This window comes from Vanellus vanellus (assembly GCF_965231255.1).
Source record: "Vanellus vanellus genome assembly, chromosome: 8".
In the NCBI taxonomy this organism is placed as follows: Eukaryota; Metazoa; Chordata; class Aves; order Charadriiformes; family Charadriidae; genus Vanellus; species Vanellus vanellus.
The window spans coordinates 8,113,506-8,138,486 of NC_138913.1; the positions used below are offsets into that span (position 1 = coordinate 8,113,506).

The 24,981-nt window shown below is 34.7% G+C and overlaps 1 protein-coding gene across 1 annotated transcript in view; it reads left to right on the forward strand.

Annotated features, from left to right (window-relative positions):
• NAALADL2 (N-acetylated alpha-linked acidic dipeptidase like 2) overlaps positions 1–24,981 on the forward strand; it is a gene marked incomplete at both ends in the record, with an annotated part of 383,945 nt that overhangs the window by 257,933 nt on the left and 101,031 nt on the right. Inside the window, 3 exons of the mRNA XM_082486918.1 lie at positions 3,361–3,453; positions 7,896–8,101; positions 9,598–9,717. Of these exons, the coding sequence (XP_082343044.1) occupies positions 3,361–3,453; positions 7,896–8,101; positions 9,598–9,717 (419 nt within the window). The remainder of the gene's footprint in view (positions 1–3,360; positions 3,454–7,895; positions 8,102–9,597; positions 9,718–24,981) is intronic.

A 24,981-nucleotide genomic window follows, 5' to 3' on the forward strand; every position in this document is an offset into this window, starting at 1 on the left:
ATTGAAAACTGATTTAAATTATGGAGTAGATAAGGTTTTGCAGTCAAATTGGCATGATGAAATACTGAGAAATAACTAAAATACATTTTTCATAGTCCAGAATGACAGGAACAAGAAATCTGTTGAAAGTAGTTTTATCCTGACTACTTGCCCTGAATTAGTCCCTCCTAAGTAACATGGCCATGGATTTTTTGATGATGTTTTAAAGCTTTGCTTTAATTATGGTTTCAAATGGATGTGTTTTTATTCAGGTGTGGTTTATGTTGATTTCAGCAGGGATTATATTCACGTTAAAAACTGGGTTACTTGAAGTGATTCAATGTACCTTGTTTCTGCAATCTTCTCAGATAACTTCTGGTTTTATGATCCAAGAACTATGTTATTGAAATACATGAATTCAGTTAGTACTTGATGCTTCTATACTGCAGTTAAATGTGCATGTAGGGAAAGTTTTGTGTATAAGTAGCAAAAATTTTGTCAAATGAGTCAATTTTCAAACCCGAGTCCCTAATGATGCTTTTTAAAATCCAGTACTCAAAGGAATGCTCAGAAAACTGTCTGATTATAGATGTTTAGTATGATCAGGATTCAAGAATTGAACCAACATATTTGAAGATCAGGCTCAAACTTATACTTCTCTATGTTGATATGAGCTTGGGATAAGGTTTAAAATCATTTTTCAGGCTACAAGTAGTAGGTTTTGCACATCTGAAGTTCTAAAATTGTCAATCAAATGAGTAGGAAATAACCATGGATTTCTAAAACTAACTATGTAATTGTGAGAGGAGAAGGTGGCCGTTTGGTATGAGAAAATTTACAGATTTCAAGACGATAAGTAAATAAATAATACTGACAATAAATACTTTTCTGTTCTTCTATTTCAGAAGTAGCTATTGGCTTACATAAACTCAAAGTGTATCCCAAATAATGTTAATCTAAAGTCTCCTCATAGTTTTCCAGAGAATACAGAAAAAAGAAAGTTGTCAAGATCTTTAAAATACAACATTAGCAAGAGAGTTTTGTTGTCAGAACGGTTTAAAGGGGATTAAATTTAACTTCTGCTGTATACTCCAAAGAGTATTTTCAGCCATTTCATGTGGTGTACTAAGCCTTTAAACCCAAGTCACTTTAAGCTGACTGCTGTGTTACATGACTGTTAACTCAAATATCTGATTCCAGAATATGTGTATTGCCAGAAGTTAATTTTCTATTTCTTTATTGTCTGTTGAAGAATGGACAGCTGATGTTGATTAAGGAAAAAGTTGTCAGTTGTCTTCAAAAGGATTTATCTTCTTTTTGTCTGAAATGGGGCCTAAAGAAAAATATGTCTAAAGTGTTGTAGGGTTAGAAAAAGGAAGAAAATCAGTTTTGGGTTGAAAACCTTTTTTTAAGCAGAGTAAATTGGCTCTAGAATGGTTATAGGTGAGAAACTGCAGCAAGAAGTAGCTTGCATAGTGCAGATTAAATTTGAACTGCTTAATCAACATGGATCCCAGGAGCTGTTTTCACATTATTTTAAAAGACAAAAAAAAAAAAAAAAAAAAAGAACATAATTGATGTTACAGTGCTGGGAATCCTTTGGTTTAATATTTTTTAATAAAATATTTCTTAACAATTCTAGAATAATATGAAACAATTCATCATCACATGCTGTTAATAAACCTTACAGTAACTTACATCAGAAGGACAAAGTTAATTGCGACTCAAACTCCAACATACGCACAACAGATCAAAATATTAAGTTGCTGTGACTGATTATTGCGAAATAATGTGGTGTGTTTTATTTTTAATTAACTGTGCTTGACTTGCATTTTCTTTACTGTTGTGTTCTAGCAAAAACAGAGTGGTCACATAGAGGTTTTTTCTGAGTAAAAAGTAGAATAAATATCACTCGTGCATTTTTTTGAAAGCAAAGAAAGATCCTAGCAGTTGGTTTGCTTCTTTCAAATATCAATGAAGACTAGTGAATGAAAATATATTGGATTTTGTTTTAAGAGAATTTTAAAGTAAATTTACTAGACAAAGTACCAGCAAATGAACCTTGAAGAACAGTATCGTAGAGATGTATTGGTTTTATTTTACGTGTTACAGTAAACTCCCCACTTGCTTATTCCACACATCTCAGGAAACAAAGCCAGGAAAAAAACTTAGATACACATCTGTGGGAGGATAATAGCCTGGGAGATAGAGAGCAAAATGATCCGTGGAATATTTTAATTTCAGTCTGTGACAGTTGGGATATGGACATTGAAGGAATTCTGGCTCAAAGATGCCTTTAAACACAGGGCTGCCATGGGGGTGGTGCAGTACTCTGGATGTAAGAGAACCTCCCTGAAGGTGTAGCATGACACAGTGGTTATTGTCAGACAATTGCTAGCATTTAAACTAGAGCAGTTTAAGACGTTTTCACTTTTCTCAGATAGAAGTTATGACCTTTCAGATGAGATGAATGTTAATATAGTCTATTATAATGCAAACGAAACATTTTAAAGGTATCAGCAGCTCCCTATAGTTGGTTGTTTTGTTTCCATGGCCGCAAACTGCAGGACTTAGAATGGTTACTATGTTGCACCTGGGGGACAGAGGGAATGACAGTAATTCTCAGCAAAGGACAGTTAATTTTTTTAAGTTCTTTTAGCTCAGACGTTTACTTTTCTCTGGTTTATCCTGTGCTACGGTCTCAACTGGCATAGCAATACTGGCAAGTCCCTTATATATTGGCAGGTGGTGGAATTTTTCTGCCTTTGTATTTACACCATTTCCTCAGTTGATACGAGTTCAGCCAACAAAAGCTGTCTTCTGTTGGCATAAGTTCACAAGTATATCACCAAAGGCTGTGCTGGCAAAATGATTAGTAATGCAGCGGTCTAACTTCTCCCATCTGATTTAGAGTAGGGCATTTTCTGTAGAAGAATAGTGTAATGTACACCAGGTATAATTTTGTGAATGTTATTCAAAGATTAACCTGGGTGAAGGATTAGGTAAGAAAAACCTATAAAGATGGAGACAAATTTCCTTATCATTGAATTATGTACATCCTACTCTTTTTTTTTTTCTTTAGTATTCTGGCAGCATTTATTGCGTGAATTGAGTGATCTTTTAAGTCACAGAGTAGAGATCTCTTTTGACCGTCCAGCTTTGAACCCCACTGCTAAAATGGGACTACGAAAATAATGTCACATTTCATGTCTTAATCTCTGGTTCCTCTTCAAGTATATTTTATTTTTTCCTTTGTTTTTACTTTTGTGTGTGTGTGTGATACGGGATTTATATCTGTGGCCTGTACATTTCTTGGCTGGATAAACAAGTTTAAAATTTTCCCTTTTTTTTTTTTTCACCCCCCTTTTTATCTTTTAACAGGCAAAAAGATAATCAGTCTGAATATTCAATCAGTCACAACTTACAAGAAAATTTCTAATGTTATTGGATATTTAAAAGGAACTGTATTTCCTGGTAAGTAGCCCTTTATCATTTGTTTCAATTATTCATTTCATGATGGCTGGGAATCATAGCTGGGATCAGGATTCTATTTTGCCAGATCATGCACTAATACAGAGGAAGGAGAGCACCTTTGCTGTACTCCTTTGTGATTTGATTTATGACAAAATAGAAGATAAGGGTTAAACAGAGAATGAGCTCAAGGGGATACTATAGTTATGATAAGCATATTTTTACACAACAAGCAGGAATTACACATAGATCATAGAGAGTATTAGTATTTTATACCAAGTAACTATGGTGGTGACTTTAATTTTAGGGTGTACTGTATTACATGATTTGAATTAATGTACAAGCTGTATATACAACTTTAGAACAGGTTGTGATTTTTTTTTCTAATGTTAGCAGAATTTTGCGATAAATACAAGCCTGTGCTTCAAGTCCAGAACTTCCCTACGTAATTCAAGTGTTTCACTGAAACCAAGGTGTAAGGCAGCATAATCTCTGGCTTAGTTAAGAATCTAATATGAAATGTGATTATAGTATACAAAAATCTGTGACTAAGTTCTTAATCACACTTGCTGCAGCTTTATTTTGTATTACAGTCATGCCTTTAAGCTAGTTTTATACAAGTCTATGAATAATAATTACTGCTCTGTATGTTTAAGAATTAATAAGATTCTAAGTGCAATTGTGACGTAAAGCACAAACCCCCTCCCTCTTTATGTAGATAATATGATAATAAGGGCATCATAGGAATTAAGATCACTTCAAGCTTATTTTGACTGCAAGTGAATTTGCCGAAAAGTTGAAGGGTTTCTGCAACATGAATGAACAATGTTGCTGGTTACTTACATAGTACAAAGTCCAATTCCTAATGTACAAATGGCGTCATCACCATCCTAATGTACAAATGGCGTCATCACCAAAACATCATCACATTCACCTTGATTAATACTCTTTTATTAGGATCAGAAGAAACATTGCAAATTTATCTACAGTCCCTTAAGGAGGTGTGCTAGTCATTTCATATTTTTTGTGATGGAATGAAGGAGGTGGAGAAAACTTAAGTATATTCCTGTCAGTGAAATACTGACACAGTTCTGTGTATGCTGAATGCTGTACTTGTCACAAGAACAATTTTTTTTTAAACAACGTAGAAAACAATTAGCACAGTGAATTTATTTCAATAAAGGATTTAATTTCCTTCAAGCATTTGAAGTTACTAGTCTACTATTGGTAATGTTTTGCAAATAGCTGTCACGGAATTTGAAAGGTAGAAACTGCCATGTTTAGACATACTGTCTACTGAATTGTGAAACAGAAGCAAGATAAATAATAAAAAGCAAGCATCAGTTTCTGTTTAATAAATTCTTCATCTTCGCTATACCTGAATTCTTTCATCGTATTATTCCGTTTTTAATAAGAAGCTACTTTTTAAAAGTATGTCAGTATATGCTTAACTTTAAGAATTTAAGGATATGTAATCCAGTGAAGTTGGTAGCACTACCCAGATGCCAACAGTTTGTTCTGTAAATGTCTTGCTGAAAAAGGGCCATAGCAACTGGCTTCTCATGTAGGCACTAGTTAAGCATGTGATGCGCCACGGATAACATTTTGTACAGAATCAATGTTAAACCTTCATTTATTTCTCTCCTTTTCCTGGTTGATAGTATAACTATTCCCTCTCAACTGATACGAATACTTCGTGTTTTCATGGCATTGATTCTCTGTTATTTTGATGGGGTTTTCCTAGTTTCAGACACCTGAAATACTCAGCTTTATGTTCCCAGAAATGCAGAAAGAAAGCAAAATTTATCTTTAGTGCTTAATGAAAGACTGCAGAGCATCTCCGAGGTTGAAGAGGCCTCCTAATCCACACGCAAACACATCTATGTAATGGTGATCTTGCTTGACATTTGATCTGAGGAATAACAATGAGCAACTGAAATACAACCAAGATATTAAAAGATTTAGAAGCAGAGTACATATGATAGTTGGTATCCTTTTAAAACCTGAAAAACATAACACTGATTTTGTAGCTCTATTGGACATAGTTGAAAATGGGATGTATAACAAGAGAAGACAGTATAAAGTCATTCTTTTCTAATGATAAATCCCCGTTGTCCAGCCCATCACTACCCTGAACACTATCCCATCTTACCACTTTCAAAAGTACCTGATGGATTTTTTTCTCTATCTCTCGTCCTTTCTTTCTCTTTTTTCTTACTGTGCGAGCTCTTTCTCTACATGCTTCGGCAAATGATTATGAGAAAGGACAGCTGCTGCCTCTGTAAACATGACCATCCTTTCTCCTATGCTTTTCCTATAGTCATTTGCTTCAGGGTGTTGCCTCTATTCAAGAGGGAGAGATGTGCAAAGATGAAGAATTTCAAAGGAGGCACCAGCTGTTATATTTTACCCTTGTTCATTCAGCTGGCATCTCCTACAGTAAGTTGCTGCGTGTAGCTTTTTTTCTCCATCAAAATGTCCTCAACTATTTTATGTAAGGTTTCTTTCCACTCCCTTCCACATACGCTGTTCACAGGCTGAACAGAGATTTTAATACAGGGCAAGCACGGACCCTGTGTTAGTGGTACTTCCTGTAGCTACCTAGAAGCCTGTCAGGCCATTCGTTTCTTTTCGCAATTCCTAACACTAAGTCAGTTGAAGATCCTATGATTTTTCACTGTCAGTGCAACCTATAATTAAACATCCCATGGTGCAACACACAAGCTACAAAATTATGTGATTTAGATTCCATTTTCTTACATTAAATTCTTATGTACACTTAAATTTGCATTTTGCCTGTCTGCTTTTAGAAATTAATTTTCATTTACATACCTGTACAACCCCCAAGCAGTTGATTAAAAATATTGTTTTACAGGTGCGGAACAGATCCCTTGTTTGTAAACCTTTTTTGATTCCTCATAAAACAACATTGCCATGTATTTTGTTGAACAAAACTGGTAAAAGTCCAGTTTGAGAGAGAACGATTTTATAATCAAAGTGTTTGGTGTTCAGTTAAATTTTTTTCTAGGCAGCAGTCACTGCAAAAATTACTGAGCAGTAGATATTTAATTTTATAAGCAATAAAAATATGGGCATTTTACCACCTATGTGTTGTTACGTTCCAGTGCACTGACAACAGTGAATAATGAATCCCTTGGATAAAGAAACAATACTGTCATAAAACCAAAACTTTTTGCGCTTTTTGGAACCCAAATGACACTCAGAGATTGTTGCGGAACTGGCATCAGTTGATAATTATTCTTCTGTTCTCTATTGGTATCCTGAAATATGGAAAGAACACCTTTAAAAGTCAAGATCTGGACCAGAAAGAGACTTTACTAAATATCAAAACACAACCAGTAAACAGTCCTTCAAAGAGACTTTGGTTGTGAATTTATCTCACACAGAAGGTCTAATAGTTTAATAAGTCATTCAGCATAACTCTGCTTAGACTTCTTGACACATGTCAGTCCCACTAGTTGTTCATGTTGTTTCATAGCACTTCATCCATTTGGAATAAGATAAGGTTCTTTACACTTGTGAGTTATTATTTAGATTATATATTATGCCTTAAGAGATTAAGGTTTCATTTAATTTCTCTGAAAAAAAAAAGTAGTGAGTTTTTTTCTGGAACATAGGCATGTTCGTTATTTCAGGTTGAAACTTCTTGCTTTTCATTTTATAAAATACTTTTTTCCACTATCATCAGAGTTGCTAGTTCTGACTTACGGTTTCTGTGTCATTCATTATCTCTATTCCTCTGTCATGTCTCCTCTCTAAACCTGCAATCCAGGTCTTTTCAATGTCTCCTTACATGGAAGTCTAAGTCCTGATATATAACCATTCTGGTTACCAGCTTCTCAACTGCTGTTTCTGCAATATCTTTTTTGAGATAGGGTGGTGAGCACTGAACACAGTCTTCCAGGTGAGGGAGTACTAATACTTTGTGTATTTTCTCTATGTTTCTCATTGTACTACCACACCTTCTGTTTTCTTTTTTGGACACTAATATGTATTGAAGATATGTGAAGTTTCCTGGTTATTAATTTGTGTTTTTTCATAACACTCTAATGTGAGCATGGAACTTTATTAGATTATCTATATGACAAAGTTCTGACTGTAAAAACGGTGTATGTTAGATTTATAAGAAGGGAGAGTAATAAACAAACAATTAAGGCAAGGGCATAGGGATTAAATTAGGAAAGTATATACACATTTATTTTCTCTAGTTTATTTCTAAGTAGTATTCACAGTTTTATGTATTTATATTGTATGATTGTCTTGCACACAATCATTTAAATTTTTGTTGACAGCATTGTGTTGTATTAATGACATTACAGACTACTAATACAGTTCATCTTTTAGGTTTTTTAAAATTCTACTAATGCTAGTATCCAGAAAAAATAAGATTCTCGTGTCTGCCTTTTTTTTTTTTCACATTTCAGACAGATACATCATCATTGGTAGTCATCACAACAGTTTGAATACTTATGGCGGACAAGAATGGGCCAGTAGCACTGCTATCATCACAGCATTTATACAAGCCTTGATGTTGAAGGTTAAGAGAGGGTGGAGGCCTGACCGGACCATTGTTTTCTGCTCATGGGGAGGAACATCGTTTGGGAACATTGGTTCATATGAATGGGCAGAGGTAAAATAATTTTAGAAGGACTCGTTGCAATGATTATTTTGTTGAATGCGTGAAGACAGTGTGACATTACCACGTAGAAATTATGGTTCATTGACTGGTTTGTGACATCTGTCTGTGTACATTCATGTACTCCATAGCAAATGCAGTGAAAACACCTATAGAGGCAGCTCCTGTGGAACAGAGCATGTGTGATAATAAGTTGGCAAGTTGTTCCAATAGCTGTGAAGGTTGCATATACAGCACCTTTGTGACCCAATTCCCCTCCCTAATCCAGCAGAGGACTGTAAAAGAGGGCATTGCCAGAGTTCAGGGGAGGGGGGGGATCGTCAGAAAAGGCCTAGGCCCAGGGGTAGCTTAGAGTGTTTTTTCTCCTTCTTGGGGGTTCAACAGTTACTAATTTTTAATTGAGAGGCTTAGCGTGAGGAGAACTGAATCAAGAGCACACTCAATGAAAAGAAGAGAACTGTACCACGGTTTACATTAATTACATAAACGTTTCAGTGTCTCCATGGCTAGTGCTGATTCGCGTTTCACATATTTGTGCTAAGGAGTTAGATACAATCTGACAAAGACAATTCCTTGGGCTCTTACTTTCAACAGAACGGAAATCAGCTTACTGAAAGAAAATACCTCATCAGAGCATTCTTGAATCCTATATGATTTCAGTTGATAAATTAAAGGAATAGATAGCAGAGAGGTTCATGGCTGCTGAATAAAACAGTAGATAAAATGAAGAGTTAATTGTTTTTTATCATGCATGAAGAGCGGCTAGCTCTCATTGAAGTTTCATACTTCCAACATGATTATTCTTCAAAAACAAGATGGGGTGAAAAAATCAAATTGAAAATATCCAGTCTGGAAGCAAAATTTGTTTAGTTCCACTTCAAGTCAGCTTTACATCAGATGTAATTGCGTTACACCCCTTCTGTTCAATATAAAGAGCCACTTCATGCAAAGAGTAACTCATTACTGAGAAGGCAAAGGGGATCTTTTTTAAAAAGAGATAATAATTGAAACAGTTCTTACATACTAGTTATTTAGTCTAAAACATAATAACATGAAAACATTGGGAAAGTTAGGCAATTCAAACCTGAATTTGATCTCTAAAAATTTAACTGTTGATAATGATTGCTTTTAAAGTTTGTCTTCTGTTAGGCGTAAGTTTAAACAGCCTTCACGTTGTTTCACAGTATGTAATGTTTTCATTTTTGGCATTACAAGTGCAATCATTTTTAATTCCTTCTAGGCCTGTTTGCATTTTGGTGACATGATGTGTGAAATGGAATTATAGCTTCTGCTATATAAAGAAATATCACCAAGATATCCTTTGAAGTTCATAACAGCATATTGTAAGAAGTAGTAGTTAAGTAATACTTAGGGAATCACAGAGGACAAAAATGTAGGGTGCGTTTTTTCCCTTGAAGGAACTGAAAGAACAAAATAAGTCTTAATTATAACGATGCATAGTAATAACTATTGCTCTGCTTGTGTTGTAGGATCTCAAGAGAGTTCTTCAAAGAAATGTTGTGGCTTACGTTAGCCTCCATAATCCGGTCAGAGGCAACTCAACTTTACACCCTGTTGCATCCCCTTCTCTTCAGCAACTGGCAGCAGAGGTTAGAAATAAAATACTTTCTTTCACATGTGGTTTACAAGGTTACATGGTTAACCCCCTTGATGCCAGTTGGTTTTAGATAACTATGGGTGGACGTTGTTTTGTTTAAGAATTTTTACCTCAAAAATTGTTTTTACTAAGTAAGCAGGTTAAATTTTATTATAAAAATTACAATTTGCATTGAGAGGTTGGAAAGGATAACTTATTTCAACAGCTCATTATACCAAGTCTCACCATACTTGCATGCCCTACATCTTTTTCACCTTTTGACAGCTTTAAAGTAACATATTTTTTATTCTTTAGCACAAAGCACATTTTTATTTTCCTAACCTGTTTTTTCCAGACTGTTTCTCAATTTACGTTTAAAACTATATTTTTACCAGATATAACATGGCAGACAGGGAGATTATTACCCTAAGTGTAATAAATACTGTCTAGAATAAGTATGTCAGGGTCAGTGCTCAGCTACACCTTTGTAACTAGTCTACAGTCAGAACATTTTGTAGTTATGCTGGTGTAAGTGCACATAGGCTTTAAACTAGTGATCTTACTGCCATTTCTGAGGTTGCTGAATTTATTAATATTTAAAATTAATTGAAAATAATAGAAGGTACATACTAAATGATAAAAACAGTTTCAAATGGCGTGCATAAAATGAAGCTCAATTTGACTTTTATGAAGTATGCTTTTTATATTTTTTTTTCTGAAAATTTGCTAAGCTAATACTCATTAGGTTATTTGAATGTTTCACTGATTTGCCTCTGAAGCATTTGGTACTCAAAGATGCTCAAAGTAGCATCTTGAATTAAATGGAGTTTAAGACTGATCTGGCTTGGCAGTTGTGCAACTAAGTTAGTAAAAGATATCAGTTAAATTATTCCTTAGCAATGTTTTAACCACTTCTTCCCAGTGATTAGGTGGTAACTTCCTCATGCAAAGGATCTGGTTTATTCTGTGTAAGTATGGTGGAAAATGCAATGGAAAATCATTTCTTTTCAGGGGAAAAAAAGGCTTTAATTTCTGGAAAAATATTCATAATGTTAAATATATGAGTCTACAGTTGTTATGTATATGCCAATTGGAATTTTTTTATAAGTTTTAACTGCGGTATTTGCAAAACATACTATTCTGATAGGTTCCTAGCCTTTTGCTAACCTGTTGATGTTTGCAGTCCGATCTCCATGAAAACAGGTGTTTGCCATTTAAAGAAATAAATTTATTACATTAGGTCCTTGAGATGTTTGGGTTTTTTCTCATTTTGTTTCTTTGACTTCACAATGTGTTCCATGGCAGCGATCTGAAAACTGTAAACTGTCTGGAACTGAACAGCAGACAATTTCTTTATTTTATTTATCACTTCATTAAGATTTGATTCTTTTATTCTAATAAACACCATAGTAATAAGAGTAATGCAGTGATGCCCTCTGTTTTGAAGAGAAAGCAAAGGAAATCTCTTTTTTTATTTCCACCTGATTTCTGTTGTGCGGTTGGGGATGATGTTGTAATATTTTGTTATTTTTTCTTGTAATAGCAATTGTATTCTATCTAGTGGTACAGACACAGCCTCTCTTAGCAGTCCTTCCTTGCACCAGTTAGGTAATGAGTTAATAAAACATGACTAGAACTTCATTTTTTTCTTCCAATAAGCACCCTCCATCTCACCTCTGATTCTTTGATACTAAGGCTTTAATATTGAGATTGTGTCCATTCTGCATGTTTACCCCGAAGCCCCATTTAAAAAGAAAAGGACAAAATGCACATGAGGTAATCTGTATGCTTTTATTTTTTGTAGCATAATATTATTTGTAATTAATGAAACTGTCATACTCTTTGTGATATTAAAAAGATGTTGCTTCCGCATGCTGGCTAGATTTCTGAATTCATGTCAAGCATATTGACAGTGATGGAACAGCCCAGCACAGATCCTCATTCATTCCCATGGGTACTCACAATTTGCCATGTGTCTAGATTTTCTCTGGAAGACTGATCAACTCATAAAGAATATTGATATTACTTCCAGCACTTGCCAAGAAGACAATGTAATTATAGATTACCTCAAAATTATGATAGTTCAAATGGAGTAAGATGTGTCTTTTTGGAGCTCATCTCATCTTGAAGAAATTGTGAGTAATCTCATTCACATGAGATTCTTGTTAACAGGTGCAGGTGGCAAAGAAGTGCTTAAAAAGCCCAGGGAGAGAAAAGGATCAGTTTAATTTGGAAGAATAATTCTGTGGACATAGGTTTGTTAGAATAGAAAAGAAGGTGAAACTAATTTAGAATTAATAATATCAATTCATTTTAAAATGAGAAGAGAAAGTAACCGGTCTTGTTTAGTTAGACAGAAACTTTCCATAATTTATGGGTACATGGAAGATACTGCACTGTACCTTTGGATTCAATGGTAAAACTCATACTTCTGTTTTTAAACTTCACAACAAAACAGACTGGCTTGCATTCTTTTTTCCTATTCCTAAACAGTGTTGCAACACTGTTTTGAGGAGAGGGAGGCTAAGATCTGCTCACCATTTGCACTAAGGACAGAGTTAGGTTTTGTTCAATGCTCGCTGTTGTGCTAAAATTGTGGGCACTTCATCTCAGTAAAACAGAGGAAGAATATTTTCCTATGGGCAATTAATACTTGTGACAAATGCCTACCCAGGTTCAGTGTTAGGATTCTAGGGGAGACAATGAAAAACTGTAGTTTGTCCTGCAACAGAAAGCTCAAGTAAAAATCACACTACATGTGGAGCACTCTATGAACGATACAAGGTCCGTAGCTTAACGAGAACTATGGAGAAATGTCAAACTAAGATAGGCAAATGCATACAATAGTGTTTGCTTTCTGTGCTGTAAATATGTGGCTTTTCTTTTTCTTTTTCTTTTTCTTTTTCTTTTTCTTTTTCTTTTTCTTTTTCTTTTTCTTTTTCTTTTTCTTTTTCTTTTTCTTTTTCTTATTCTTTTTCGACACTTGCTAATCACTGCAGCTTTCAAAACCCTTTTTTTTTTTCCTAATTTCTGGGAACTATAAGAAAAGTAGGGAAGAAGTTTAAGCTGAAATGTAGCTTGTGCGAACATTGTAGATTTAACAATAAAAAGAAAAATCACAAACCTGATGAATTGTCTACTATGTGAGATCTGGTGGTCAGTTAGAGAATAGGATAAGCACTTGACTTCTTAAAAATGTTCTATGTAAAGGGATTACATCTTTATTTTAGTTGCAGGTTTCAAAAGGGAGCTACATAAGCAGTCTGCAAATAATAATTTTATGTGCCTATCAGTGGGATTCAGTGGGATTCTGGTTGAAACACCAAATTACATGAAGAAGCTAATTTAAATATTTGGATTAATCAAGCAAAGAGGAATTCAAACATTTCTGAGACCTTGACATATTTAATTCAAATCTTTTTTATATAACTATGCTAATTTGTGTCCACATTAACAAGAGGGAAATACTGCCAAGTTATATTTTTGCCTACTATTATTTTGTAAGGAAAATCATTGTTAATTCGCTTGCTCTTTTAGTGAATCACCATATGTTGGCAGAGTGTCATTGGTAAATTGGGTTTGTTTGATGCTGGCATTCATTCTTTGTAAATAAGGCCATTAATGAATTTTTTTGTAATTAACATTTCATAAGTAAAAAAGTTATTATGAAACATAAATTAATTGCTGTTTTCTTTTAACTGATTGTATGACCACCACTGATCAGACTCCAGGTCTACTGTTATTGCTGAACCCAAGAAAACTTGCTGTTTCTTCCTCCTAAGGAAAGAGCCATTTAAAGCTGTCAAAGAATGAGTTTAGCACTTTGTATATCAGAAATTAAAAATGACTGAACCAGTTATTGTTGCATGCTATTTATCAGTATTTCTTTCTATTAATGGAGTAAATGGTGTAAAACGTCTTTACATTTAAAGGTGTTGTTATTGACAGAAAATTGTTTTTTCTTTTTGAAGTAGAACCGAAGATAAAATTCTGTATAGATGCTTATTATTTAGTGATTAAAAAAAAAATCTTATATTAATGTCAACATTAATTCTTTTCTTCCAACTTCTATGTGTGTGCTCATTTATTTTGTTTTACCTTCAGCATTTAATAATGGATCTCCAAGTTTCATATGTCAGTAGGTTGTAAAGAAGAAAAAAAACCCATTAAAATCTTATTTGAATTGCTTGTTGTATGCCATATAACAGAAGATTACAGCTTCCACGTGAATTTTGAATCTTTACCTATTGCTACTTTTAGTGTTATAATTGATTGCTGGTGTTACTTTTTATACTTTGGTTAAAATTGAAAAAAATCTCTTGAGAATCAGAAGTTTATGCTGTGAACTCCTGTCTCAGGAATTCATAACTACATTAAAATATGCTGTTAATATAGACAATACTTTGTTGCCAGCTCTATTAAATTCATTAAGATGCTGCTTCACCAGTGTGAAAAGCAAGGTTTCATTTAATGGTAGATTTGATTTTGGAGTTGCAGCAGGTACTTTGCATCTGCTAACAATGCTTTTGTTTTAATAAAATGTTACTTTGTCCACTGTTGTGTATTTTTTCACTCTTCCTCCAAATTAAACAATTTTAATAGGTAAACGCTGATTCAGACAGTGGGTAATCATTTAAACCTACTCATACATTTTGATGTTATGAAAATACTATTGCTGTTAACCATGGGCTAAAAAAAAGCTTTTTAGCCAGGAAGAATGCAAGTGAACTAGTTTTTATGCTGTGATATTATTGGAGATCTGCCAAATGTCCTTTGTTTCTAATGAATCAAGCTTTCTGCTTCCCTGTCCTTCCCTGTCTTTATGAAATTATGGTATTAAGTTCCTCTGCTAAAAGCATAAATGGTGTATAATTTCAACAGGGTTTTTTTGTTTGTTTTGAAATGTTAATGTCAACTTTGATAACGATTGTAGATAAAATTGTGGAACTCAGGATATTTATTATCTTTAAGTGTAGTGCTGGAGTATACAAGATTCCAGTAATTCATTACCTGCTGTGGAATGATTTTGGTTCTAGGTTTCTATTGTTCAATCTGATTAAAACCGTCTAATGTAATAAGCTGTACTATGTAATGTAATTGTTTTTTTCCTTCAAACGCTTTATCCAGACTATGGTATTAGAAAAGTTGACTTCAGTTCTGTCTAAATACATCTTTGCTTAATTTCATCTTATTGCTCCTAGTTATTTCCCTTCAGAACTGACTACTTTGTGATGACAGAAAGACATTTCATAGTGATAGAAAACCTTCATGTAGAGAGTTTAAAAATAAACTTCTAGTTCTTGTGAAAGATGATACATTGACAGCTCTGGATATTTTAAATTTTCTACATAACCACAAATCATTTAAAAGTTTCTCTCACTGTTTTTCTCCAGTCTATTAACTGTGTTGATGAATGAAATTGGATTAATAGCTATAAGCTGTATAACACAAGTAGCACATGGAAAAGAAATGCACGTGCAAAAATGAAATGTATGGTAAAATAATCAGAAAAAAAGCAAGCCTCTTTAAATCAGAATCTACAAGACATTAGTTTAAAATTAAAGGAGAAATAAAAATATGTTATGTCATTTGGCTCATAACAATTTCAGCCAATTGTTCCTTACTTTTGCATGTGACCAAAATAATTAAAATTTTGTGCAGCACAACAGACTTTCTAGTTCGCAGATCAATGTGGAAAATATGCATCTGAATAATGAAAAGCAGACCATTTATTTGTCATAGAACAGAAACGGTGAAATATTTTAAGTAACGTGATAGATATTCAACCTGGCCCAAAAGTATTATATACTTGGGTTTTGGGAGTAAGATGTGGCCTTTCTAACTGTGCTAACCTCATATCTGAGAATGAGAAGCTTTAAAGGGCTCTTTGACACAGCATTACTCACTGTATCTCGGTATGTCTTCTAGGTGTGATTATTCTTTAGGTGAGCATGAAGATGTTTATTTTATGAAGCACTGTGACTTTAAATGATCTACTGGTATATTCTATCATAAAATTGTATGCTATTTCATCTGGTCCTAGCCAGGTCACATGTTGAGAAGTTAGAGGAGTGGGAAGAACAATAGATTTGTAGAAGCCTGGGAACATTGGGTTTGTTTGTTGGTTTTTGTTTTTTTTTTTTCCAAGCTGTTTCACCCAGGAAGAGTTAAAAATATATCTGCCAGTAACTGACAGAAAGCATTGACCAAAGCCCCCTGGGAAATAGGCATAGTAACCAGCATGGAATCAGCTCACGCTGGTAGATTTTGAGGTTGGCAGTTCTTTTCCAACACGGGCCTTTGTTATGTATGCATAGAGGGCTCTCACGTGTGTTTTACTGTTCGGATTCACCTGTGTGGCCTGCAGGATCTGTCAGACACACTTAGCAAACCTAGTTGCAGTGCATGTGTCAGTTCAGTGGCCGTGACTTTCTGACCTCATAATAAGCTGGCTTCGTTTAGTGCTTGATTGTTCACTTATATATTAGCTGGAATTATATTCAAAATAGACTTACACAACAAAGTTATAATCTGAATGGTTTAGAAATCACCTTAAAATTATGGCGATTGTTATGTTTTGGTTACATGCCTGTCTTTTGGTACACAGGGATGTTTACATCTTAACCTCATAAATTTGTCACCCAAAGTGTCCCTTTAATTTCAGTGTTGGTGTAATTACATTTCTTAAATGTGAAAACAAAACCCTGGTTCTTGTAAGGCTGTTAATTGAATTTCTGTGTCTATTCTATAGTCTACCCAAATTTGGGAAGAAAAAAAAAGCCAAAACAAAAAACATGACAAACACCTGACCAGTTTAGTGTCAGTCATCCAAAGGAAAAAGATAAAAAGGTAAAATTTAAGTTTAGGTATCTTTGTTGGTGAGAACTTAGTAAAAGCCTTCAATGAATCTTGAGATCCAAAAGTATGTGATGGCTAAACTATGCATGCAAAATAAAATGGGAAGGGTATATAGCGATTCAGAATTGTGGAAGAAGTGGGGGGAAAAGTATTCCATATCCATGTAAAGCTTTCATAAGTTTGAATAATCACAAGCATCAACTTGAACTATTCTAGGGGTTCCCTTTTCATTCATTTTGCATGCCCTGTTCATCTATTAACTTCAGCAGCAGAATATTCTGGTGGTGGTGTCTTGTCTGGTTTGAAAAACTACTAAACTTCAGGGCAACTAAGATGATGAAGGGCTTGGAGCACCTCCCTTATGAGGAAAGGCTGAGAGAGCTGGGACTCTTTAGCCTGGAGAAGAGAAGGCTGAGGGGAGACCTTATTATGGCATACAAGTATCTAAAGGGTGGGTTGAAGAAGGATGGAGCCAGGCTCTTTTCATTGGTTCCAAGTGACAGGACGAGGGGCAATGGGCACAAGTTAGAACATAGGAAGTTCCGTTCAAATACACGGAAACAGTTCTTTACGGTGAGGGTGACAGAGCACTGGCACAGGCTGCCCAGGGAGGTTGTGGAGTCCCCTTCCCTGGAGATTTTCAAGACCCGCCTGGATGCAGTCCTGAGTAATGTGCTCTGGGCAATCCTGCTTTAGCAGGGGAGTTGGACTAGATGATCTCTAGAGGTCCCTTCCAACTCTGATAATTCTGTGATTCTGTGATTCTGTAAACAGGGCTAGAATGGAGGGTATCAGAATACTTCATACAGTGAAAATTTGAATTACCAGGAAACTTCAAAAGTAATTTCAAGCCAATATATGTGAAAAATTTCTGTATTTTTCAAATTATTCATGAGGTTTTAATCAGTAATGTAGTTGAGATGCATTTTTGTTTAATGAGTCAAAGAAGCATAATTCCAATGGTATTACTACTCCTGTATTTAAGTGCGCACAGAATGTGACTTCATTGAATATAACAGAGAAATAATTTACAGCTGATAATCTGTGATGTCAGCAAAAGAAAAAATGCAGGAAAAAATAGTTTTCTTGAAGTTTCTGCAAAAAGCTTTCTTTTGGCAGGTAAAAGGTCCCACAGTTCAAACCTTTGTCTCTTGACAGAGCCTTGAAGGTGATTTCAAACCCTGTTTTGTAGTCATTTATTTTAAGACTTTAATGCTTGGGCTGTCTTTCAAGAAGAACCTTCTAACATTTAGGAGAGCTGCTAGCTTCTCAACTTTGTATTATGCCTCTCTTCTTGATTAGATATGTTATGCTATAATTGCTTGAAGAAGGCTGTATGTTCTACCTTCAGTAGGAAATTTGGCATAAAAAGGAGGGAATCTTCTCAAAACAAACACCACCCAAAAAAATTGGAAAACAGCTTCCTCTCAGTTTTAAAGTGTTAATTTTTTTCTCTAACATGAGAATGCTCACATTTAATTTTAGTTGTAAAGATTTAAAAAAAGCTGTGTATCAATTTCTAATATATTACTATTGATTTTTTTCCATAGGCTTTTGAGCACTTCTCTAGAATTGCTGCATTCTGTGTGGGAATGGAAAAGAAAAACAATATTTAGTGTTAAGATTAATAAACAGCTCATGGGTTTGTGTGAATAGAGATTTAGATGGTCTTCAAGATGCTTCATACGTTACCAGTGTCTGTGACAGTCAAGGAAGGGATTTTGCTACATTCTGGCTACCTAGGATTTTCAAGATCACCTACTAATTTTGGTTAATACGATCTGGAGTCCAAATATATGTCTAAACATTTGTGGAAAAGTTGCCTTTTGTTTATCCACATTTTCTACCATTGATAATTATTGAATAAATACCTGTTCTGAAATCTCAGTAATACTCAAATATCTTTTAAATTTCTGTCATGAAATGGACAAGTATCAAGTATACTCTATAAATCCTGTAAGTTCAGCACATTTTTATTTCATAATTTTGTCAAAAAATTAAGGAGGTTGAAATTCAGTAGTAATTTGGGCTACTTGGCAATGTAAAAAAATTAATACAAAAATACTTAAAGTTGTTTTATACTTTCAAGTTAGCACTAGGAGGAGAGGAAAATTTCTTTAAGGTCATTTTAACTCTGAAATGATAAAGCTGTAATATACCAAGTAATAACTTATGAACAAAATACAATATAATATTGTATAGAAAAGGCTGACACGGTAGCTAGTAGTATGTTTTTAAACTCCATAGTAGTATGTTTTTTAAATTTCTGTCTTTCATGCTAATTACAAAACATCTTATTTGATCTTAGATTCTTTTTTTTAAAAAAAGCTTGTCTTGTATGGAGTATTTTATTGTTTGCATTTTGTTTGCTGCATTTTGTCTGCTTATCAAGCTTTGTGTAATGATTAGATTTTTTATTTAAAACAAGTAGGGGTAGTTATTTGCAGTTGTCACTCAAAATATTTAATTAACTCCAAACACCACAAAAGTATCATAAATCTTATTTACAAAATATCTTCAAGTAAGCTTGTAAAACAGTTGCCTGCACAGCTAAAATGGAACTGAATGTTCAGAATCGAGGGTGCTCTGGAACCAATTATATTGCAGTAGATACTTCTTTGGGGCTCTGGGGAAATGGGGGGAAAAAATCGCATAAAATCTTTTTGTCCCTGTAAATTAATGGATCATTGTTGTAAATGAAACATCAAGTACTTTGCTTGGTTTGGAAGGTTTTTTTTCTATAAAGGAAATGAGAATTTTATTTTACAGATTCCAAACATAAGGTGTGATTAGGTAAAATGTACATAAAAAGGAATATGTAAAGTACCTTTGATGATACAAAACCAAAACTGGTAACGATTTGAAGCAATCACTTGATCCAACTCCTCATCCTACTGCAATAGGATGATATGCTCTGATATGCTTCAGCTTCCACTCTACAAGATTCTACAACTTCCTTAGATGATCTATGCCTGTCTTCTGTCACAGTACTATTTGGAAATTTTGTTTCAGCTGTTGAAGTCATCACAGTTGAAGATTTAATCTTTCTTTTCCCTTTCTTCCACTGGTGATCTTTATTTGTTTTTTGCAACAACCTTTTTACATATTGAACAAAAGTTACCATTCTACACAAAAGAAAATTATATACTTATACACTGAATATCGGCTTCAGAGAATTGATACATCTTCCTCAAAGTTAGTATGAAATTCGGTGTTTGAAATTAATAGGCAAGTCTCAGACAAGCAAGTGAAGTCTCTGTTATATCCTGGTTTTGCCAAAGATTACCACTTGAGGCGCATTGCGCCTCCACTAATATTTTACAATGAGCTAAAATGGCAGAAAAATATATGTAGAGTCAAAGTGACTCTACAGAGAGTCTAATCAGGAAAAAAATGTATTTCACTTTTGTTTGTTGTATGCTTCTATTGCTGTTACAAACAGTATTCTGCTTGGTTATCCAGTGATTTAATGCCTCTTTAGAGCAAAGGGTATTTGGAATATGTCTTTGTAAACCAAAGTAGGTGACTAGCACGTGAACCTGGAACCAAAGGCATTTTAATGAACTGTTTAATTAATCTGAGAACAGCACGTCTCATCCAAATGCCTTCTCTCTTCATCTGAATTTCTTTTGTAAAATGTTTTTTTAATTCTCAGCCATGTGTAAATCTCAGTTTTCCTTTTGATTATCCTTAGATCTTTTTAAAAATATTATTCTCTAGATATTAGTTTCACAGTTCTGGAGCATATCTCACTCTGCAAAAATGGCTTGTGTTTGCATTTGTGGGGTTTTTTTCAGTCTCATTGTTTTGAGAAAAGTTTGAGGACGAAATTCTAGTTTCACTTATATTTCTATAAAATGCTGTAACCCTAGTGATTTAAGTATATTTTTCCTGATTTATACTGTTAGAAGACAGAAAAGAATTGGGTCTTGACTTCTGATTTTTCTCCTTGTAAGAATGACAGAGTTTTCTGCTTCAGCACTAAAAAGTACAGCTTGTATTCTCCATGAAAAGACCATTGTGCTTGTGTTGACAGAGCTATTGAAGGCATCTGCTCATCAAAAACATGTTGTCTTTGGTATCAGGTAATCAGAGATAGATAGGTGACACTAGTTATCTTGTGAGTGATGACAGAAATCCATTTGTGTCAAATGTAAATGTGTAAAATGAGTATCATCTACCTTCCGTTAGAATTAATTGCAGTACTAATCATCTTTCTTTTTACTCTGTTTATGGGATACTTAAATGCTTGGTTTTAACATCACATTTTTCTCCTCATTTAGTCTTTGCTCCTACACATGAGCAGTTGAGACAGAAGCCAGATCAGGTAGATGATGTGTGTTGGCTATGTGTGCTAACTTAGGAAGAACTATCATGGTGGAAACAAGTGTAATAGCATCTCTTTTAGAAGAGAGAAGAATGGTCTAGAGATCCTGAGTGGCAGGTAGTCAAAACAAGCAATTTTTAAAATCGTAACAGGGCAGCCGAATTAGGTTTCTCTGTCAGGCATTTTAAATGATTATATGCAGAATTGATCAGTTCAGCAGTTCTGGCAAGTGCATATAGCAGCTTGTATTTTTTAGGTAATCAACTTAAATCCATACCACTTTTTTTTCTACAAAGAAAATAATAGTGTATTATTCTATGTGGTGTTCATCTTAATCTTTGTATTGATGCCATACATGTGTGTTTTACTGTCTGGCATCACATACACACTTCCCTGTTGGTTTTTTTGTTTGGTTTTTTTTTTTTTTTACTGTTCCTGGAAGTGTCAGTTAGGAGAAGTATCCATATGAACACCCAATTTCTTTTTCTATTTTTTTTTACAAGTCTCAAAATCTGTTTATTACAAAATGAAATGGGTATAGTAGCATTATTATTATCCCAAAGGGTCAGATTACATGAATGCAAGGACAGTACTTGTCCATATAGCTTGATTTGTCTACACAGTGTCTGGGAATGCAGGGCAGACTCTTTCACTTCTTCATTGCTGTTGCTGTGGAATGAAAGATGTTTGTCCTGAAGACGAATGAAAATATAAGGCTGTCTTAAGGCACAGAGGAAGAAGGCAAATGGTGGAGCAGATAATGTTAGGGTCGCACTTTGCCAGTGCTTCCCTTGGTGCCTGCAGGAGGTTGATTGTTCTCCCCTAGTACAAGGATTATTTGTTTTAATCAGAGGTATGGCCTGAAGAACTCATCCTCACTTTGTATTTTAAATTTCTTATTTACTCCATGAATTGAATTTTGCACCCCTAAGGATGAAGATAGAATCATTAAGACAGCAAAATTCACCTTTGCCTACTGTGCTGAGAAGTCTTGCTTCTCTTCTGGTAGCATCTGCTCATTCTGTGGCTCCCGAAGTAGTCTGCTGACATCTGAGCTTGATGCTTTAGTATTTAATGCCTCTTTTAAAAGAAAATGGTAACTAAATAATCTTAAGTTCTGTGAGTCTTTCTTCTTTCTGACATCCTGTACTTCCCCATCAAAGCAGGCATACGTTCTTCCACAGAGATTTCGTGTTAGATGCTTGTGCAGCACTGCTTATAGTAAGTAATCCTGTAGTGCAAAGCAAAATATTCTTATAACATAACTTACAGCTGACCTGTGACCTTTTAAAAAGAGAGCTATAACACTATGTGAAAGAAGGAGAGCTCATGCATGACCTTTAATTGGGACAATGTTTTTATGCTCCACAAAGAACACACTTTGCCCTGGGCTTTAGTGTAAATATTTTGGTCCTTATTCTGATTTCCTGTAAACTAATGTACACTGAGAGGAATTATATGAGGACTAGCGCAGCCACACTGATGTAAAAGTGAGATAAAACGTGAGAGAGATTACTGTCACTACAGAAGTCTGGACTTCCAGCAGAGCTGGCTTTTTTTCTGCCAAATACTCTCTGACCTCTGACATAGAGTCTTTTCTTAAAAGTATTTTTTTACTTCATTGAGTACTGCATAGTACTTGGTAATTAACTGCTGAGGTAAGTTAACTAAATCCCATTGTTACTGCGTAAAATACCCTCCACTTATTCTAATTTTGCTGAAGGACTACCAAGCAAAATACAGAAATATTTCAGTAGTCTCTGAATCTCAGAGAACATGAACATAGATCCTAGGATTCTTCTGGAAATCCTGAAAACCTTCTGTGGTAGAGTAATTCTTCACATCCATGTTGTTTTCATGTTGTCCTGGAAGAACTGCACTACCTCTGTCTTGGTGGCAACTATTAGCAAGTGCTTGCTTGCAGCGACAGGGACGTGTGGTCCTTGCTGAAAAGAGTAGTGATATGCCCCTCACTTCTTCATGAGACCTGCTGCCTTGGATATCCCTCTTTTGAGTTGAGGAGCTACCTGTATCAACTATAGCAGCATGATTACTTGCGTTGACACTTACAATATTTGCCTGTATCAACATTTCTAACTGTATTAGCTCAGGTCTTTATGATTTTTTCCTTCGGTATATGTTGTTCCTTCCCCTTCTGTTTCGTATGGAGCACAAGCCCAACAAGGATCTTTTAGAATTTCGTGAAATCCTTGTCAGTGTTTTCATCAGTATTATCATTCCAAGTCTGAGACTAGAGCTTGTTAATTAGCCAGAGCATCCTCTGGATCATTGCTTTTGCATCATGCATTAACATTTTAAGACTATCTTGGGTCTCCTCCATCAGAGTATTTAATTTTAAAACAAACTGATAGCTTGCATAATTTACTATTGATGTAGTAGTTTCAAATTAGTACGAATTCTGAGTCTGATTATATAGCACTTCAAACATGAAGGAGCTTTTCAAAGATACAGGTAAAGAAAGGAGTTAACGTTTGCTTCATTTTTATAAATTATTTCCTTCTTTAGTAGCTGTCTCCAAATTTTTAGCTGCACTTATGTCCTGGTTTGAGGTAAAACAGAATCAATTTTGTTCAGTAACTTTGCTTCTTAGCAACATGCGGATACTTAGAGAAACAGAATATTTGATTACAAATGGATGTCCTGTTGGATGTTCAATTGCTACTTAAGTCATGGTGATTAAGAGAAAAATACAGTTTAAGGAAAAATATATGGTTACTTTTCCTTCCTTTTAAAAAAAGGTTCATCTTTGGTTCCAGCTTTAGGTTGGCATTTTATTTTATTTTTTTTTCTTTAAAGGTGCAGGATTGGAGCTGTAGCTATATAATGAATATTTTACCTTTTTTTTAATGTTCATACATGAACAAGTCATTCTAATCTCTCTTTCCTTGTGACTATTCCCATGTCATATATTTGTTAATAGACTTATCAAAGAGTAATACATCTCCTTAAGATTAATTCAATTTGCTTTGTTTTCGTAGCTTTTAAAACTACTATTCACAAGAAAATCTGCTCAAGATCTGCACTTGTTTCTCAAGAACATTAATGTAACTGATGGTAATTCAGCAGTTCTGAAGGTCTTAGCCTTTTATTTTAGAAGGCCAAATCAAAGATGTGAACTAAATGGTAAGAAGCAGCATATACTAGGGATATCCAAAGACAGGAGAATTTGATATTTTTCTGCTAATGCTTTCTTACTTAGTAAACCAAGAGTGGGTGAATATGGAGTCTTCATTGTGTATGGCAAGCAAATTCACTAGAGAAGCTGTTAAGGACATTTGCTCATGCTAATTTACAGAAGAAATGATATGGCTGTAAATCCATTCTAGTATTTTTTTCGGCTATTATTATTCCACGATCAGAATCCAGATAACAGATGTTCTCAGCATAAAAATAGGCAGGGAGATATACTTTTTTTTTTCATCATATTTCAATTCATACAGGGAGAAATATATGGTAGTGTAAGTATATTATAGTGTAACAGGCGTGCACATGGCCCTTAGCATGCTTCTTTAGCTTGTTAGGTCAAACATTGCCTGGTACACAATTTTTACAGGGAACTACTAAATGGGGTTTAATTTCTTCATGGACCCGTGATTTTATTAGTTTGGTTATTTATGCCATAGTTGTAATCTGACACTCACCAAATACAACCAAGATACTAAACCAGAAAATGGAAGATTTTTCAGTTACGAGTCTGCGTAAAGCAGACTTACGCAACATCTTTTGCCTCCACCTTCAATACATCGTTGTGATATCTTTCATTCTATGTTTCTGATAAGTTATTAGGGCTTGAATAGATACTTAGCTTCAGTCTCCTCCCTCAGACTGGGGAAAACGGCCTAAGAAAATAAGAAAAGGCCTAGCACCAGCAGTCCTGCGTTTGAGGAAGCCGTGTCAACTGTGAAACCTGGGCTTCTACACTGCTGGCGTAAAAAAAAAAAAGCTCTGAATTTCTGCTTCTGTGCAGGCTGATTCTCAGCAATACTGACACATCTACAGTCAGAGGGATACTCAGGGCCTAGTGCATTTCTTAATTTGGTGCTTGATAACGTGACTAGATTTAGATAGATG